This window comes from Siphateles boraxobius, unplaced genomic scaffold (genome assembly GCF_051911475.1).
Source record: "Siphateles boraxobius isolate OS27281-9 unplaced genomic scaffold, OSU_SipBor_1 68, whole genome shotgun sequence".
In the NCBI taxonomy this organism is placed as follows: Eukaryota; Metazoa; Chordata; class Actinopteri; order Cypriniformes; family Leuciscidae; genus Siphateles; species Siphateles boraxobius.
This window is the reverse complement of record NW_027509195.1, coordinates 15,261,538-15,279,718: the sequence shown is the minus strand read 5'-3', so window position 1 is coordinate 15,279,718 and position 18,181 is coordinate 15,261,538. Positions and strand designations below refer to the sequence as shown.

The 18,181-nt window shown below is 37.1% G+C and overlaps 1 protein-coding gene across 1 annotated transcript in view; it reads left to right on the top strand.

The window, feature by feature from the left end:
* tsnare1 (T-SNARE Domain Containing 1) overlaps positions 1-18,181 on the top strand; it is a 169,999-nt gene that overhangs the window by 25,055 nt on the left and 126,763 nt on the right. The window contains exons 2-4 of the mRNA XM_077214209.1: positions 428-556; positions 10,743-10,820; positions 10,935-11,004. Coding sequence (XP_077070324.1) covers positions 472-556; positions 10,743-10,820; positions 10,935-11,004 — 233 coding nt within the window. The 5' untranslated portion in view covers positions 428-471. The remainder of the gene's footprint in view (positions 1-427; positions 557-10,742; positions 10,821-10,934; positions 11,005-18,181) is intronic.

Below are 18,181 nucleotides of genomic sequence, written 5' to 3'. Positions count from 1 at the left end.
AAACTTTGCGTTTTCAGGCACCCACAACACCGTTGTTGTGTAAACGAATGGCCAAAACACATAACGTTTTACATTTTTAGTTGAAAACCGTGTCGTGTAAACAGTCCCTAACTTAGTTCAAGTAGAACTGTCAGACATGTGGGTTTCATTTTATTGCATGTTTTTTACCTGAATACCTTATATTTTGTGAATACATCGGCCCCCTGAGAGCTCTGAAAATGTTTTTATTTTATTTACAAAAACAATTATTATTGTCAATTTTAGCCAACCCTCACCATTTTTGTTTGCAAAATGCATGAAACTGTAGCCACTTCATGGGTGTGCTGCCAAAAAAGCTTAGTTAATTTGTTTATGATTTAATTGATTCTTTCTATTTCTATAGTGGTTATATTTATATACATTCTTGTTTCTTTGTTTGCCTGTGCAGATTAGTTCCATTTGACTGCTCAAGAAATTATCGGAGGACCCAGAATGTCGTACGGATCCATTGACGCAGGCTCTTTTGGAAGCAGAAATCCATTTGGTGGGCCCACGAGGCAGGGATACCAGCCAGTAGGTAAAAACGATCTTTTTTTATGCTCACAGGCAGTGTTCTCTCTATTTATCATCAGGCATTGTTGAAAAAAATATTATAAATTATACGATGGAGACAAAAATTTGGGTCCCTCCTCATTTACTAAAGCTCGGCATTATGCGTTTATTCCTTCTCCATTAATCATCATGGGATTAATAAGCCATATGGCTAATTTACTAAAGTTCTGCCTCGTCGGAGGTCTGATGTGTTTAGTAACGAGTAATATGGATGTATGTATGTTGACAATTAAACATTGTCTTTGATAGTTATAATACAATGTCATGGTAACAGAAGAGCTTGTTAGATTTTTCAACAAAAATAGTTACAGGTGAAAATATTGCGGCTCCAAAAGAAATATGGAAATTAAATATGGATAACACTTCTTTTTTGGGCAGAGTAAAACCTCAAGCCTTAAAGGAGAACTCCGGTCAATTTTAACATTGAGCTAATTTTTTTGTAAATTTGGAGTGCTGTCAGTACAGAGAACAACGACAAAAATCGGGGTTGCCTACACCGTGTTATCCTCTTTTTAAAATTTGCACCCTGTTGACTTAAATGGGTCAAGTTTTAAACCTGCTTTAGCCTCTTAACATCCTTGATGTGTCATTACAAGTGCACAGCCATATGAGTGATTTTATTCACTAAGCAATGGTAATTTACCAATGATCGCGCGCGCACTCGACAGTCGACTACCGTTGGACTTCGACCGAAATCAGGAAGTAAATACAGGTATGTGAGTTGGCTGAATTAACATCACTTTTATACATATCTTTCACATCTACTGCAGTCAGATTCACCGTGTTCACTCTGAACAAAATACCTCACATGGCTGTGCATTTGTAATGACACATCAAGGATGTTAAGAGGCTAAAGCAGGTTTAAAACTTGACCCATTTAAGTCAACAGGGTGCAAATTTTAAAAAGAGGATAACATGGTGTAGGCAACACCGATTTTTGTCGTTGTTCTCTGTACTGACAGCACTCCAAATTTACAAAAAATGAGCTCAATGTTAAAATTGACCGGAGTTCTCCTTTAATGTGGTCAGAAATGCCTGATTTTAATATATAAACAAGACCTTAACTTACTTACAAATGGTCTCTAGAAAGTGATTAATATCGGAGCAAGGTAGTGACTTTAAAGGTGATAAAGGTGACTTTATTTTTAGGTCACTCTGTAGTCACATAATCTGGGTTGTTGACTTGACCCTGACAATTTTTTGACACAATTCAGCCATAGGCATAAAACTAAACACAACAAGCAAGGAAGGAAAACTAAATGTAATGTGAAAAGTGTAAATGTAAAAAACACTGTGACTAGCTAGCAAGCTAAATCATGTACTCACTCTCATCATTCCAAATATTAAAGATGAATTTCCACAATAATTAAACACATAAATATGAAAGTGTATACTTTCCTTAACTAGCAAGCTAAGCTAACTTAATTATGATTGATTGATTGATTGATTGATTGATTGATTGATTGATTGATTGATTGATTGATTGATTGATTGATTGATTGATTGATTGATTGATTGATTGATTGATTGATTGATTGATTGATTGATCGATCGATCGATTGATTGATTGATTGATCGATTGTTGATTGATCGATTGTTGATTGTTGATTGTTGATTGTAGATAGATAGATAGATAGATAGATAGATAGATAGATAGATAGATAGATAGATAGATAGATAGATAGATAGATAGATAGATAGATAGATAGATAGATAGATAGATAGATAGATAGATAGATAGATAGATAGATGGATGGATGGATGGTTTGGTTGATAGTTAGGTAGATGGGTGGGTGGGTGGATGGATGGATTTAAGTAATGTAATCTAAGAAACCCTAACCTAACCAATGCTACTTAAAAAACAAGGAAAACAGTTGCTCAAGTTGCCTTCCTGCAGTTGTTGTGTAATGCAGATAGTGTCATGCATGACAGCCCATGTCACATGTCTCAATTTAAAATACATATTCAGTTCACATGAATTCATTTGCATGAATACAAGAATGTGTTAGTAAGAAAGTGAGCATCTGAAATGTCAGTCTAACAGCATGTGCCTTTTGTTGGCTGTTTGTAGATGTTTTTATCAGAGCCATGCGGGATAAAGGGGTTGAGGAAAATGTAAGAGAACACTTTAAAAAAGGAAGACAACTTTTTTTCCTCGCACTTAGCCTCTCACAATCAAAACATGCAAAAGCAAATAGCTTCCTCTTTCACTCAGCATGACCTGAGTAAATCACACATTCTGAGATCTCTCTCTGTGTGTGTCTGAGCATTCGGCTGCTGCCAGTCCCTCAGGACAACAGCGCACGAGAGAGAGAGAGAGAGTTAGAAGAGACAAGGCTTTGATCTCAGGCAGACCTGTGTTCAGGAGTCTGTCAGCTCTCTGTGTTTGTGCGCTCCAGCATCAAGCTGGCTGAAGAGTGGCTCAGGCGATGATCAAAGCCAGGGTTAAATCTCTAATGGAGTTGTCAGTCGAGCTAATCTTTCCCCACCTCTCCCCTGCCAAACCTTTTAACTCCCCTCCAGCAGCATATGCATTTCTCCACCGTTCTCTCGTTCTCTCTCTCTGTCACTCCGTTTACCGCTGTTGTTCTCCTTCCTCCTCCTGTCCTTCTTTACTCTGTTTTAGCTAAGCATCGCAAACAGTCTCTCCTGTTTTTCTCTTTTCATCTGGTGCTTGTTTGCAAGATCTTCTGTTTTTCATTCCTTTCCTCTCTTCTTCTTTCTTTCCTTGCTGGCATGTTTGTTTATTTTCTTTCTTGCTTGTATGCTTCATTCGTACGTGTACTCTTTCTTTCTGTCATCACTTCATCATATCTTCCTTCCTTCCTTCCTTCCTTCCTTCCTTCCTTCCTTCCTTCCTTCCTTCCTTCCTTCCTTCCTTCCTTCCTTCCTTCCTTCCTTCCTTCCTTCCTTCCCTCATTCCTTCCCTCATTCCTTCCTTCTATTGACATCACTCCCTTCCATACTTTCCTTCCTTTCTTGCCTCATTTCTTCATTTCCTTTGTTTTTTGCATTGTTCTACATCACACTGTCTTTCTGCCTCCCCTCTATTTCTTTCCTTCTTTTTTGCTTGCATTTTCGTTTGTACCATCAATTATTTCTTTCTTCCTTCCTGATTTGAACCTTCCTTTTCTTTTGTTCCTTTCTCACTTCCTTCATTTTTGCTTTCTTTTTCTTTCTTCAATTAATTCCTCCCTCCCGCACTTTCTTTTCCTCCTTCCTTTTTATCTTGGTCTTTCTTTCTTTCTTTCTTTCTTTCTTTCTTTCTTTCTTTCTTTCTTTCTTTCTTTCTTTCTTTCTTTCTTTCTTTCTTTCTTTCTTTCTTTCTTTCTTTCTTTCTTTCTTTCTTTCTTTCTTTCTTTCTTTCTTTCTTTCTTTCTTTCTTTCTTTCTTTCTTTCTTTCTTTCTTTCTTTCCTGCCTGCAAGTACGTCACAGCACAGTCTGGTCATATCTGGGCCCGTCATGTTCCTCACCATGTGGTTTCTCAGTATTGGTTAACAGCACTGTTGTCTCACTCCCCCCTCCCAGCACAGAAAAAGAAAGGGTCATGAGGCGACCGTCTGAGCAGAGCCCAGCACATGTGATTAGCTCGTGTCTGGATAAGGCTTCAGCCTCGCTGTGTTCATTAGGGAGGTTTGCGGGGTGGGTCTGTCTGCGTGGAGAGACTAATGAATGGACACTGAAACACCAGCAGGGACCACATAGCCGTCATGAGCGGCCAAACCTAGGGCGTGCTCCACGTCCACGCTGGAATGATCCAAACAGAAGGAATAAATGAGCTCAGGTGTCATGCCTCATTCAGAGAGAGAAAGTGAAACAAACAGCATGTAACCACACGTGTGTGTGTGTGTGTGTGTGTGTGTGTGTGTGTGTGTGTGTGTGTGTGTGTGTGTGTGTGTGTGTGTGTGTGTGTGTGTGTGTGTGTGTGTGTAAGCCATCTCTGCTTGTTTCAGCGATCTTTGCCATTGTAATTCTGACACATTTAAGTCAAATTACTGCACTTTTGTTTGATTTTGTGAATTGCAACCCTCTCAGACATCCACTTGTGCAATTTCGTGTAAACCGGTATTATTGTCTATAACCATATTGCATGTTACCGAGACCAAATGTGAAAGACAAATTGACTACGGAATAAAGGTTCTTTTCGCTCACAGAAGTAATCAAGCATGCCATGATTACCTAAAGGCCACGTTGTGCGTCAATGTCTTGATTGCATTCTAATTGGTGGGCTTGGGGAGGTGGGGGTCTTTTAGTACATTTCAGTATGGATTGTGAGATTACATCAGTATAATGAGAGCAAATTTCATAACGTTTAGCGACAAGTTAAGTCCTGGGAAAGACTGGAAATGTCAAACATTGTGTGTTAAATGACGTATTAACGTAGCTGTCCAAGCTGAATATCCCAAACATTATTGGGTACAATGTGTGTTTTGTCTGGACCAAAAAGGTCTAAAATACCTGGAAAGAGCATTCCCATTTATTTTAATGGTAGTTTCATTCTACATAGTACACAGATACTTGATTAGCAGTCAGAACGGAGCATAATCGTGACGTTAAGGCATCGAATTAAACTCATTTTAATATCTTCTTATCTGCATCCCTTTCTCTTAGAGAGGGTTGATTTAAATGAATGAAGTATCCATGCATGTTCTATGTGAGGATACAGCTCCTGAACTCAATAACCTCCATTGTGTGCTGTTCTGATTGAAACATCTTAGTACTCAGAGTTATCTCATGAAGAACCAAGCTTTAAATTTGGGTCTTGCTTTTCTGAGAGAACCACAAAATTCTCTTCACAGATTAGAGGAGTTGCTTGCCCCAAAATCCCCAGAGCTAAATATTCTATATGTATAGAGTGTACACGTGTTAGTGTATTTGCTGAAGAAAACTCAAAGGAGGGTGCAAAGCACTGCCAGATCCTCCCAATGCATTAACTGGAGCTGCACATGCTGTGCACGCAACCTAAAACACACAGTGACTTCTGGTGTTGATGACAGTGAATAAACATGCCTGCAATAAGCAATGCAGTTCAGGCTGGGTTTCTAAGTTTAAAAAACAATCATCTAAACTGAGCATACTGTATTTAGCAGTAATTTTTACACTGATTTATTTTCTTAATAATTATTTTTGTCTTGTTTTCCATCCTTAAAACAACATACTTTTTTTGAGTAGCAAGATATTAAGACTTATTTTCAGAAAATATATACAATAGATTTTTTTTCTTGCCCCATTGGCAAAGTTTTCTCGTTTAGAAAGGTCTAGGCTAGAGAACTAAACATAACTCAAAATACAATACCATTTTAATGTTTGTGGTCAGTAAGTTTTTATTTTATTTTTATTTTTTTTGGAAAGAAATTACATTTTTATTCAGACACATTAAATTGATCAAATTTGATAGTGAAGACTTCTACGTTGTTACAGAATATCTTGATTTCAAATGAATAAATGCCGTTCTTTCAAACTTTCTTTTCATCAGAGTATCCTGAAAAAAAAAATCAAGGATTCCAAAAAAAAAAAAAACAATTAAGCAGCCCAGCTATTTTTAACGTTGATGATAATAATAATAATAATAATAATAATAATAATAATAATAATAATAATAATAATAATAATAATAATAATAATAATAATAATAAAAATAAAAGCCATTAATAATAGCACCATGGTGTCATGTGCAAAATATTTGTGTGTAACATCCTGAACCAGGAAAACACCTCAATGCATAGACTGATAAAAATGGATATTATAATTATGATATAATTATAATTTCAGCTTTTTTTGGACTAAAACTATCCTGTCAGTGCTTCAACCGCTCATACATGCATTGCTTTCGATTTATTGTGCGAAAGGCCTGGATCTTGCACTGGGGGGATAAGGACCCGTCTCACACTGTATCACACGTATCGTCTGACAGCCATCTCTGGCCTGTAAACCCCTCTCTCCCTCGGCTCATCTCAGCTATTTTTCACCCTCTACAATGCATGCGGATGACTTTTTAGAGTTTGAGTTTGCGTTTTTCCGATAAGGTGTGTGTTTGAGAGAGAGAGCCATGCTGACCTCATGCATAACAAGGAGAAAGCTTTTCATTAAGTCATTTCCTGATTTGAGAGTATAATTGAATACCCTGCAGAATCTGCATTTACAGCCTCGACGAACAATCCAGAAAGGGCAGAAGTTAATTTGTCCTTTGTCCCAGATATTTCAGATCAATTTTCTCACCCCGGACTAGAGAAAAGGGCTTTGTGGCTTTGTTTTTCAGCACTTTAATGCATTTTGTTTCTGTTTATTTTCAGTGGCTCCTACACTCACACCCTAAAAATGTACTTCCTGAGCTCTTCTGGATTCCATCTAACTTGACATACCATGCATGTTCCCCTTTGATTTTGATTCAACTTCCCCACTTTTTTATTATATTTTAATGTAAAAAGATTGGAAAATGGACATTATTCGGTTACTGCGTGCGTGCGTGGGTGTGTGTGTGCGTGCGTGTTCGTCTTCAAAGCTGATTCTTGAAGGATCTAACAAGTATATGATTTAGTAAAAGTATTGAAACATCTACAGTAGATATTATAGATAAGTAGACTTCCATTTCCACAAGGATTTATCAGCAGCAAAATTTTCAATCTGAACTTGCCTCAGGTTTTAGGATTTAATTCTGTTTCAAATCAAATGTCGCTTTAGAGCCGCTTTGCAGTTTTCATGGCACTTCGTGTGTCTAATTTTTTTTGCTGAGTGTGCTCTATTTATTATACAAAATAATAATATTACAATGACCCCGTCAATGGTTACATTTTGAATGCCGCACATTTTAACTATGTAAGATTAAGGAGTTTCTCAAGCTTATAGTTCATAGTATTATAGTATTAAAATCCAAAATACACCTTAAGTGTCCATATATATATCTGAGATGTTCCGGCCTTAGATGGGACCACTAGAATGTTCTTTGACTGCGTCAAAGACGCAAAACAAATTAAAAATAGACAAACAGCACCATGGGCAACAGGAAAAATGTCAGAGATTAATGTCAATGACTGTGTGTGTGACGGGAATTTAGGTCTCATAAAGTGTTGAGAGGGATCGTGCTGGGTCTTCACACATACTCGCAGGAAGTAGTGCCCTTGTGTTTCCCCCTCTTAGCCCACCCCATATGGAGGGATAGTGCTCAATGCAGAGTGGAATGAATATGGATCATTCATCTATCATGATGATGGAGGAGAGGGTATGAGAGGTGTGCGCATAGCTGGAGGCCAGTGGAGATAACAGTAAGGGCACAAAAGGTTGTTTCCCAGAAAAATGATCCACTGAGAACAGCTTATCATCTTTGTAGTGCACACACACACATAAACACAAGCACATCTGACTGGAAGCAGTTAGATAAATAATGTCATATGCTTTTCGCTGTCATGTAAAATTCACACCTACAATAGTTTAGCATGAGCAGATTAAAAATAAAAATATTTTAGTCACATGTGCGATGTCAACAAGTCCCCATTTTGTGATTATTAACATAAATCATCATGTTTAGCTGTATTTCGATGCATATCTATTGATACTGCCTACAGTTCAGCTCACAGTAAGTCCTAACTGGTGCTTTGGTTTACTCTTAATAGATTGAATAGACATTTTTATTTTTCATATATATATATATATATATATATATATATATATAGGTCATTCTCAAAAAATTAGCATATTGTGATAAAGTTCATTATTTTCCATAATGTAATGATAAAAATTAAACTTTCATATATTTTAGATTCATTGCACACCAACTGAAATATTTCAGGTCTTTTATTGTTTTAATACTGATGATTTTGGCATACAGCTCATGAAAACCCAAAATTCTTGTCTCAAAAAATTTGCATATTTCATCCGACCAATAAAATAAGTGTTTTTAATACAAAAAAAAAGTCAACCTTCAAATAATTATGTTCAGTTATGCACTCAAGAGTCAATACTTGGTCGGGAATTCTTTTGCAGAAATGACTGATTCAATGCGGCGTGGCATGGAGGCAATCAGCCTGTGCTTCGATAGCGGCCTTAAGCTCATCCAGAGTGTTGGGTCTTGCGTCTCTCAACTTTCTCTTCACAATATCCCACAGATTCTCTATGGGGTTCAGGTCAGGAGAGTTGGCAGGCCAATTGAGCACAGTAATACCATGGTCAGTAAACCATTTACCAGTGGTTTTGGCACTGTGAGCAGGTGCCAGGTCGTGCTGAAAAATGAAATCTTCATTTCCATAAAGATTTTCAGCAGATGGAAGCATGAAGTGCTCCAAAATCTCCTGATAGCTAGCTGCATTGACCCTGCCCTTGATAAAACCCAGTGGACCAACACCAGCAGCTGACATGGCACCCCAGACCATCACTGACTGTAGGTACTTGACACTGGACTACAGGCATTTTGGCATTTCCTTCTCCCCAGTCTTCCTCCAGACTCTGGACCTTGATTTCCGAATGACATGCAAAACTGAGCAACAGTCCAGTGCTGCTTCTCTGTAGCCCAGGTCAGGCGCTTCTGCCGCTGTTTCTGGTTCAAAAGTGGCTTGACCTGGGGAATGCGGCACCTGTAGCCCATTTCCTACACACACCTGTGCACGGTGGCTCTGGATGTTTCTACTCCTGACTCAGTCCACTGCTTCCCCAGGTCCCCCAAGGTCTGGAATCGGTCCTTCTCCACAATCTTCCTCAGGGTCCGGTCACCTCTTCTCGTTGTGCAGCGTTTTTTGCCACACTTTTTCCTTCCCACAGACTTCCCACTGAGGTGCCTTGATACAGCACTCTGGGAACAGCCTATTTGTTCAGAAATTTCTTTCTGTCTTACCCTCTTGCTTGAGGGTGTCAATGATGGCCTTCTGGACAGCAGTCAGGTCGGCAGTCTTACCCATGATTGCGGTTTTGAGTAATGAAACAGGCTGGGTGTTTTTAAAAGCCTCAGGAATCTTTTGCAGGTGTTTATAGTTAATTAGTTGATTCAGATGATTAGGTTAATAGCTCGTTTAGAGACCCTTTTCATGATATGCTAATTTTTTGAGACAGGAATTTTGGGTTTTCATGAGCTGTATGCCAAAATCATCAGTATTAAAACAATAAAAGACCTGAAATATTTCAGTTGGTGTGCAATGAATCTAAAATATATGACAGTTTAATTTTTATCATTACATTATGGAAAATAATGAACTTTATCACAATATGCTAATTTTTTTAGAAGGACCTGTATATATATATATATATATATATATATATATATATATATATATATATATATATATTTACCTGCTTCCTGTACCAAGTCCAAACCCTCTCTTAGAGTAGAATATGCATCTGCAAAAGATTGCCTGCGATTTTCCCCTCTCAAGTGCAAGTGCATTAGGGCACAGATGAAGAGTTGTGAAAAACAGCACGTCAATTACAGTCATTTTGAGGGCAGAGGAAGACAAAAGTAGAGAGACGACACATTTGTGTATGTGTGCGGGGCCTGTGGGTTGTACTTCGATACAGAGGTTGTGCAATTGATTTTGATTAAGAGCTCTTGATGATTACCTTTTCCTACCAGGGTGTGCATGATACGTGCATTTGATGAAGAAAATGGCTGTGCCCACACTCCCATTTGGTGGCTCACGACTCAGTCTGTTTAAGCATAGCTGCTGTCCAGAAACATGGTGTGTTTTGATTCTGCTTTGTTTGGCTTCTCTTAGCAGAAATATGGAGGCCCTCATGAGTAGGGGGTGCCAACTAACTAAAGAAAAACATTATCATGTACGAGACATTTTGTAATGGTGACTTTTTTTTTTTTACTGCAGGTAAGGGTTTAATAATAAAATAAAATAAAGAAACTAATGTAAAAACATTACTTTTCTTAGGTTTTTGGGTGTTTCTTAATCCTACTTAACCACTTTATCAGTACACTTTATCGGTAATAATAATTTAAACTGATGTGTGCGTATTATTATTATTTTTTTGTCGTTGTTTTTTTTACAGTTTTGTACAGTGCTCATCCAAGCAGATTTCATTCAGAGTCTGAACTATTTGTTTTATTATCATTCATTTAGAAAAAAAAAAATGTCTGGAATACTATTTTAGCATAAACAATCACACACATCAACTTTAAACGCTGTGTTTACTAACCCTGATCTTCTTTCTCATACAGCTACACAAGTCAGCCCCTCAGAGCTGCAAGACGTGTTCCAGGAAACCTCCTCTAACATCTTTCAGATTAATGCTAACGGTGAGTTTAAAAAGCCTCCAAATATTCTGACCTTGATTTTAAGTCGTAAAGGATGGCATGAGGTGAAAGTCACAAAATGAAATGCACATGGAAGTTTCTGTCTGTTCTTTTCAGTGGTAACACTAGAGAAGAATCTTCAATCGTTGGGAACATCCAGAGATACAGCAGAGCTACGGCAGAGTTTGTAAGTCAACACACACACACACACACACACACACACACACACACACACAAGCTGCGCTAGCAGAGCATTTACGGGACAAGCCGGATTCCACTATATCTTTATGTACACTATTAATCTTTTACATTGTAATAAGCAGTGTACACGCATTGTTGACCCACTTGCATATATTACTAATGTGCCCTTTAAATAACAAAAAATACTACTAATATTTCAATTGCCTCAAAATAGCAACACGCCAACAATGCACCTGAACACCTCGTTTTCAGACCAGCAGCACTTGGGCGAACAGATCGGCGCAAATGCATTTGCTATTTAAACAACGTGGCGCAGGACGTGAAAAAGATAACTGCGTCAGGCTGAAACTAGCAAAAAACACTTGTCGCGCCTGGCGTCACATTGTGCTGGGTGTTTGATAGGGCCCACACACACATGTTGTGTTTTCATGTTTTATGGGGACTTTCCATACACATAACGATTTTTATACTGTACAAACTGTATATTCTATCCCCTTACACTAACCCTACCCCTAAAGATACTCATCACAAAAAACGTTCTGCATTTTTATGTTTTCAAAAAGCATTACTTAGTATGGTTTTCCGCATGGGGACCAAAATGTTTCCCCACAAAAACAAGGATTTTGGATATTGCCATCCTTGTGGAGAAATTTTGGAGACACGCAAACCTATGCATGTAAGCTAAATGTAATTTGACCTTTTTCATATATCAATATCGGAGTGTAGGCTATATATATATAAATATATATATATACACTGTAAAACCGAACAGTTGTTCTAACTAACACTTTTTAGTTAACTTTACTTAATGTTGAATAATTAGTTGAACTTACTTAAAACAATTTAGTAATCTGTACTGTTTGCATGCTATGCCTTCTTTACTCAGAAAACCCTATTAAACATTACTTGACTGGTTTGAGTACCATTTTGAAAAAAAAAAAAACCCAGGCGGGGTAAATCTTAATAGACTTTTCACTCATTTCTTTGACTTCTGCAGTCATCATTCTTCTTAGTTGCATTTGCTCATTTTCCAGTCATCTTGAATGTTATTGTCAAAACAACTAACAATTTGGGGAGAATGTCACATAAGTTGACTTCATAAATTCATGTTGATTTACTAAAATTTCTCACCATTATTGTGATAAGTGTTCCCTTTGGTTGGGCACTGGGAACTTAATTTAAATTATTGTAATTTTCTTCCTATTGATGCAGTGATGCAACATGAAATCAGTTATATGATTTCAAAGGAAGTGAAGTAATACATATTATATATATTTATACTTCAATTATTTCCATGTTTTGAATGAATTTATTAATGATATATATCATAACTATATTTCATGTATAATAATGATCTTTTAACATTTTATTGCTAACACTTATGGCATAAACTTTTAATTGGGTTGATATAACCCCTCTATATTTGTGACAATATCTTGCAAGTTTGCTTGAGTCAGACACAGACTTCAACATTCAGCATGCAAACCACAACAATGGTAACAAGTTTTTTTTAAATTAATTTCATTAATTAGATCATTACAATTTTATTTGCTGTCTCTTGTCAGTATAACCCCAATAACGATAGCAAATACAATTGTAATGGTAAATAAAGCCAAAAATAGTAAAACAAAGCAATTCATTTATTAATGCCGCAATACACTTCCTCAGATCACAGATAGAATTAAGTTGACAAAACTTAAATGGATTAAGTAAGAAAAACTTGATGCAATTAAGTTATGATTACTTAATTAAATTAAGGCAACGAGTTACCTTAGTTTTTTTAAGTAGATTCTACTTATCCGGGTTTACAGTGTACACTCCCAGGATCTTTTATTGCAGCAGAGAAAAGCAAATTTGTGCTCCATTATGATGTCATGATATTCTCTCACAGGCCTTCAGTGGTTTTAATGGCTTCCCTTTTGCTGACTCTCTATAGAGCACTTTGTAACAGAGTAACATCTTGAGCGCTCACTCTCACTGTTTCATCACCTTCCGCCCAGCATGTACTGTTTACTCGTCTGACTGTTGTAGTCAGGATGCCACAATTACTAAATTATTTTCCGATGACAAAGTAGTTGGTCTGGAATTGCTGTTGTTTGAAATGCATTACACAATCTGTGTCCAGTGGCGGCTCATCAATTATATCGTCCATTTTGTTGTTAATGAAAACATTGCAAACCTAATACTGTTTTGGGTGTGTGTGGTTGTATTTTTTCCCCCTTGAAGAATCACTATCCCTAAGGCGCAACATGACATCTATTGTTAGCTATAAAGCCTTTGGGCAGATTGGCTGCCTAAAACTAAATGAGATAAGCAGCAATGTCTTTCTACTGCTACACCCTCTGCTGTTCTTGTGGAGTGACTGCACATTATACAATAAAGAATTATGAGCTAAAATTACATCACAAAGGCATAACAGTGTAACATTTCCCTTGTGTACTGCTGCAGTCTTGTCTTTTGTGGAATTGAACAAAGTGTAGGTTTATTGCAGACAGCCAGTCACAAGCACACCTGAGTCATTAGCCAATGTGAAAAGTGTAGTGTGCAAGATATGATTTATTTATTTTTTATTTAATTTTTTGTATCCACTTCATTGGCGTGTGTATGTATATTCAACGAAGTTGCACCTGCTTCTCTCGCTTTTTCTTTGCAATCACATTTTCAGTCCTTCTTAGAACTCTCCATTAGGGATGGGCATTCCCATTCAATTGCAGTTCCTTAATGATTCTGTTAATGATTAATTGAGTAATTTAAGAATAATTGAACCAATTTATATACTATTATTTGGTGAGTGTGAGATATTTTAATTCCAGAATGAATCACCTTTTAGTAGGACAAAATTCTGTTACTGTGTATATCTTTGACTAAATGTTGTATGAACATCCACCTGAAATTACAATGTTTTAAAGGAGTAGTTCACCCAGAAATGTTGTTTCAAACTGGTATATATTACTTTCTTCTATGGAACAGAAAACTTCTATGGAACAATGCAACTTTAAAAAAAAAAAGTTGTGCTGGTCACTCTTTTCCATGCAATTAAAAAGAATGGGATCAAAAAAAAAAAGAATAACAAAAAAATAAAGGTAGTTTATAGTAGCCACACTGTAAAAACTAAATGTGCCTCAAATATCCTGTCAGATACTCAATGAACTTAATGTAATTTAAGCGGTTCTTGTTGGAACTTATGGGATCCTTTAAGCACTTTGTATTCAGTTCAGAGGTTCTGGAATCACCTTTTCATTACCATGAGACCTTGAAGTGCTTTGGGGGAAATTAGAAGAACTCGAATTCTATAAAAGGGTTATTGTAAGATCTTTTAACATTTAAGTGGTTCCTGGAGGATCTCTTATGTTAAAGACAGCATCTGGAGGAACCCAATGGTTCTGTGAGGCCACGATACGATTTTTATTATCCTATTATTATTACATTTACATTTAATCATTTAGCAGATGCTTTTATCCAAAGCGACTTACAAATGAGGAGAGCAATAGAAGAAGTTAAAGTAACAACAGGACAATAATATGTGAGTTTGTATTGACCACAAGTGAAAACAGTTCCAAGTGAGATGAAGTGAAGATCACAGCAACTGGGTGAGGGACGTTGATAGGCTTCCCAGTCAGTGGTGAAGGTGAAGAAGTGAGCCGAATCCAACGATCGCCAGGCGCAATCCACAGATCTTCCAGAAGGAATAAGCCACAAAAGAAATCCAGGACAACTCAAGAAAAGAGTCCAAATCCAGAAAGACAGGCGGTTAAGAGATCTGGGGCCTCATTTATAAAACTGTGCGTAGGATCCTTACTAAAAGTGTACGTGCGCCAGAAAGCTAAAAATGGCGTACGCCAAAAAATATTCAGACTTATAAAACTGTGCGTACGCCAGAACCTGCGCAGAATTCACTTTATAAATCCCAGTTAGCAGAAGATTGTGCGCATATGCAACTCCTCCCCGAAACAACCATATATGGAGCTTACAACGCCTAGTTTTACTATGCATATCCTCATCTGCATTTATCATTTGCAAATGATTATTCATCCACGTGATAACATGTTTAACGGTACAAGACATTAGGAAAATATGAAATGCGGCTGTGCTGTCAATTTAGTTACATTAATAAAAACTAGTAGCCTATCCTTGCCTTGTTTTTGAATAAATAAATCAAATAGTATAGAATACATTTCGGAGAAAGTTTTTCTTAATCTTTTCCACTGGCCAAAGAGTATTTTTAATTGATTTATATTTTTTAATGGAAACAGATAGACCTCGTTGTGCATTATTTGCACGAAACCATTTTCTCAGACAATCTGCTATTATCATGATAAGCAATTATCTCTTTAGTTAAAACATTAAAACACAGCATGCCAGAGGAAAAGTGTTCGAAAGCATTGCATCCACAACAAATATTTCTTTTTATTGAATATAAAAAATGTTGTAACTTCTCAGTAATGATTTCATGTAATTTAAGTGTTTAACTACATTAATCAGAATGGCATATTTAATCTAAATCTTTACAACAGAAGTAAAACAAAGTTTAAATCATTGTTTTATTTATTTAAACTGTTATTGTGAACATGAACTGTATTTATGATTAGGAGTTATAATGAAGATTTACGGTTTTAGATGCGTTATGCTATGCGTCAGTTTCACTAAACAGCCAAACGCGCTCGCTGGCGCGGACATTTAAGAAGGGATGGATGTTTGCTTCATGTGATAGGCTTGGTTTCTGAAATTATATTTGTATTATCTTTCTGTATATTTATAATTTTCTTTAGATTTTCTGTCTAAAAGTGACCAAAAAGACATTTAACTCCAGCTCACCATCGGTGTCGCCAAACTGCTCCATCTCCAGTGTTCGTACGCATGGGTCAGAGTTTGCGTGCAGGTGCGCAAATTTTCCCGTCAAGTTTGACCCATGCGTACGAACATTTTGGAGATGAGCAGTTTGGCGACACCGATGGTGAGCTGGAGTTACGTCTTTTTGGTCACTTTTAGACAGAAAATCTAAAGAAAATTATACATATATAGAAAGATAATACAAATATAATTTCACTCACCAAGCCTTACACATTAAGCCTCACATTAAGTAAACATCCATCCCTTCTTAACTGTCCGCGCCAGCGAGTGTGTTGGGCCGTTTAGTGAATCGCTTAACGCACCTTAAACGAACCGTAAATCTTCATTATAAGTCCTTATCATAAATACAGTTCATGTTCACAATAACAGTTTAAATAAATAAAAGAATGATTTAAACTTTGTTTTACTTCTGTTGTAAAGATTAAATATGTCATTCTGATTAATGGAGTTAAACACTTAAATTACATGAAATCATTAGGCTACTGAGAAGTAACAATTTTTTTTTATATTCAATAAATAGAAATATTTGTTGTGGATGCAATTCTTTCAAACACTTTTCCTCCGGCGCTTATCATGATAATAGCAGATTGTCTGAGAAAATAGTTTCGTGCAACTAATAATGCACAACAAGGTCTATCTGTTTCCATTAAAAACATAAATCAATTAAAAATACTCTTTGGCCAGTGGAAAAGATTGAGAAAAACTTTCTTCGAAATGTATTTTACACTATTTGATTTATTTATTCGAAAACAAGGCAAGGATAGGCTACTAAATGATTTTTATTAATGTAACTAATGTGACCGCACATCCGCATTTCATATTTTCCTAATGTCTTGTACCGTTAAACACGGTTAATCACGTGGATGAATAATCTTATGCAAATGATAAATGCAGATGAGGATATGCATAGTAAAACTACGCATTGTAAGCTCCATATAGGCCTATGGTTGTTTCGGGGAGGAGACGCATGTGCGCACAATCTTCAGCTAACTGGGATTTATAAAGTGAATTCTGCGCAGGTTCTGGCGTAGGCCTACGTACGGTTTTATAAGTCTGAATATTTTTTTGAGTACGCCATTTTTAGCTTTCTGGCGCACCTACACTTTTAGTAAGGATCCTAAGCGCAGTTTTATAAATGAGCCCCCAGGTCTGACAACAAGACAGCAGACAGTATATATAGGCATGGCTGATAGACCGCAGCTGGTGCTGATGATAATTAAGGTAATCAGCGGCCACACCCACACGCGCGGCTCACGCACGGCTCACGCACGGCTCCTCTCATCAAAGCTTCAGCCGTTTGTGCGGCTCTCCGTTACAAGGTTTTTAAACTCGCCAAAGAAATATAATTACAGAGTCTACTCACTATATATTCAAACACATACATATATAAACTAAATGTAGTATACATTATATGTCTTTACAGTGTTGTTTACCACTCGTTTATATGTGCTACGAAGGTTTAATATAATGGAACTAATATAATGAAAACAGTTCCAGTTCCACCCAAAACAGTCCCACACAGTGCCTAATATAAGAGTTCCTCAGGAAACCTGTATGGTTCCTCAGAGAAGCATCCCTTATTAAAGGGTGCCTAGAGGATCTACAGACGATTCCGCCAGTGTGGCAAAGTGAAGAGCCCAAAAAGGTTCCCTCAGGCACCTTTTATTTTTACAGTGTACCCTAGTCTCAGCCTCAGATGTCAAGCCCACAGACAATTGGCTAAATGTCTGCTACTTACGGCACACAAAATTGGAAACTCTTCAGGAGTTTTGAAGTAGTCATCTGGTTGAATTCTACAGGATTTTCAGGAAACGTGCATGTCGTGCTATTTAACGGTCCGTCTGGAAATAAAGATGCTGTGACGCCAAACCCCCTTTTGGAAGAAGCAAGCTGTTGTGTTTACAACTGTGACAAGGAGCGCTTATCAAGATCAACTAAACACTGGATGTTCAAAATTATGTGAAGTATCTAAAGTTCACTGTATACTCTTTAGAATATGACCAAGAGTTACACACTCTGTTATTGTAGTGGCATCAAGGTTACATTTCCACGCCCCTAAACATGACGCGGGACAACATTAAATTTGATTGGTTGCTTTACTTGTCAGTCAAACTGCCTCTGGGCGGTCCTTGGTCAATGAAAGCTGCTATGGAGTCCAGACCTACTGCCGTCAGTCTGAAGGTCTGGCTATGCGAGACTAGTCATATCCTAATTCCAAGTTTTCTGAAGCCATTTGACAAAGTGATCATTATTCACTGTAATCTTGGCATCTGTTCTTGCTGTATTTGGCATGTTCATGAGGGATCATGAGT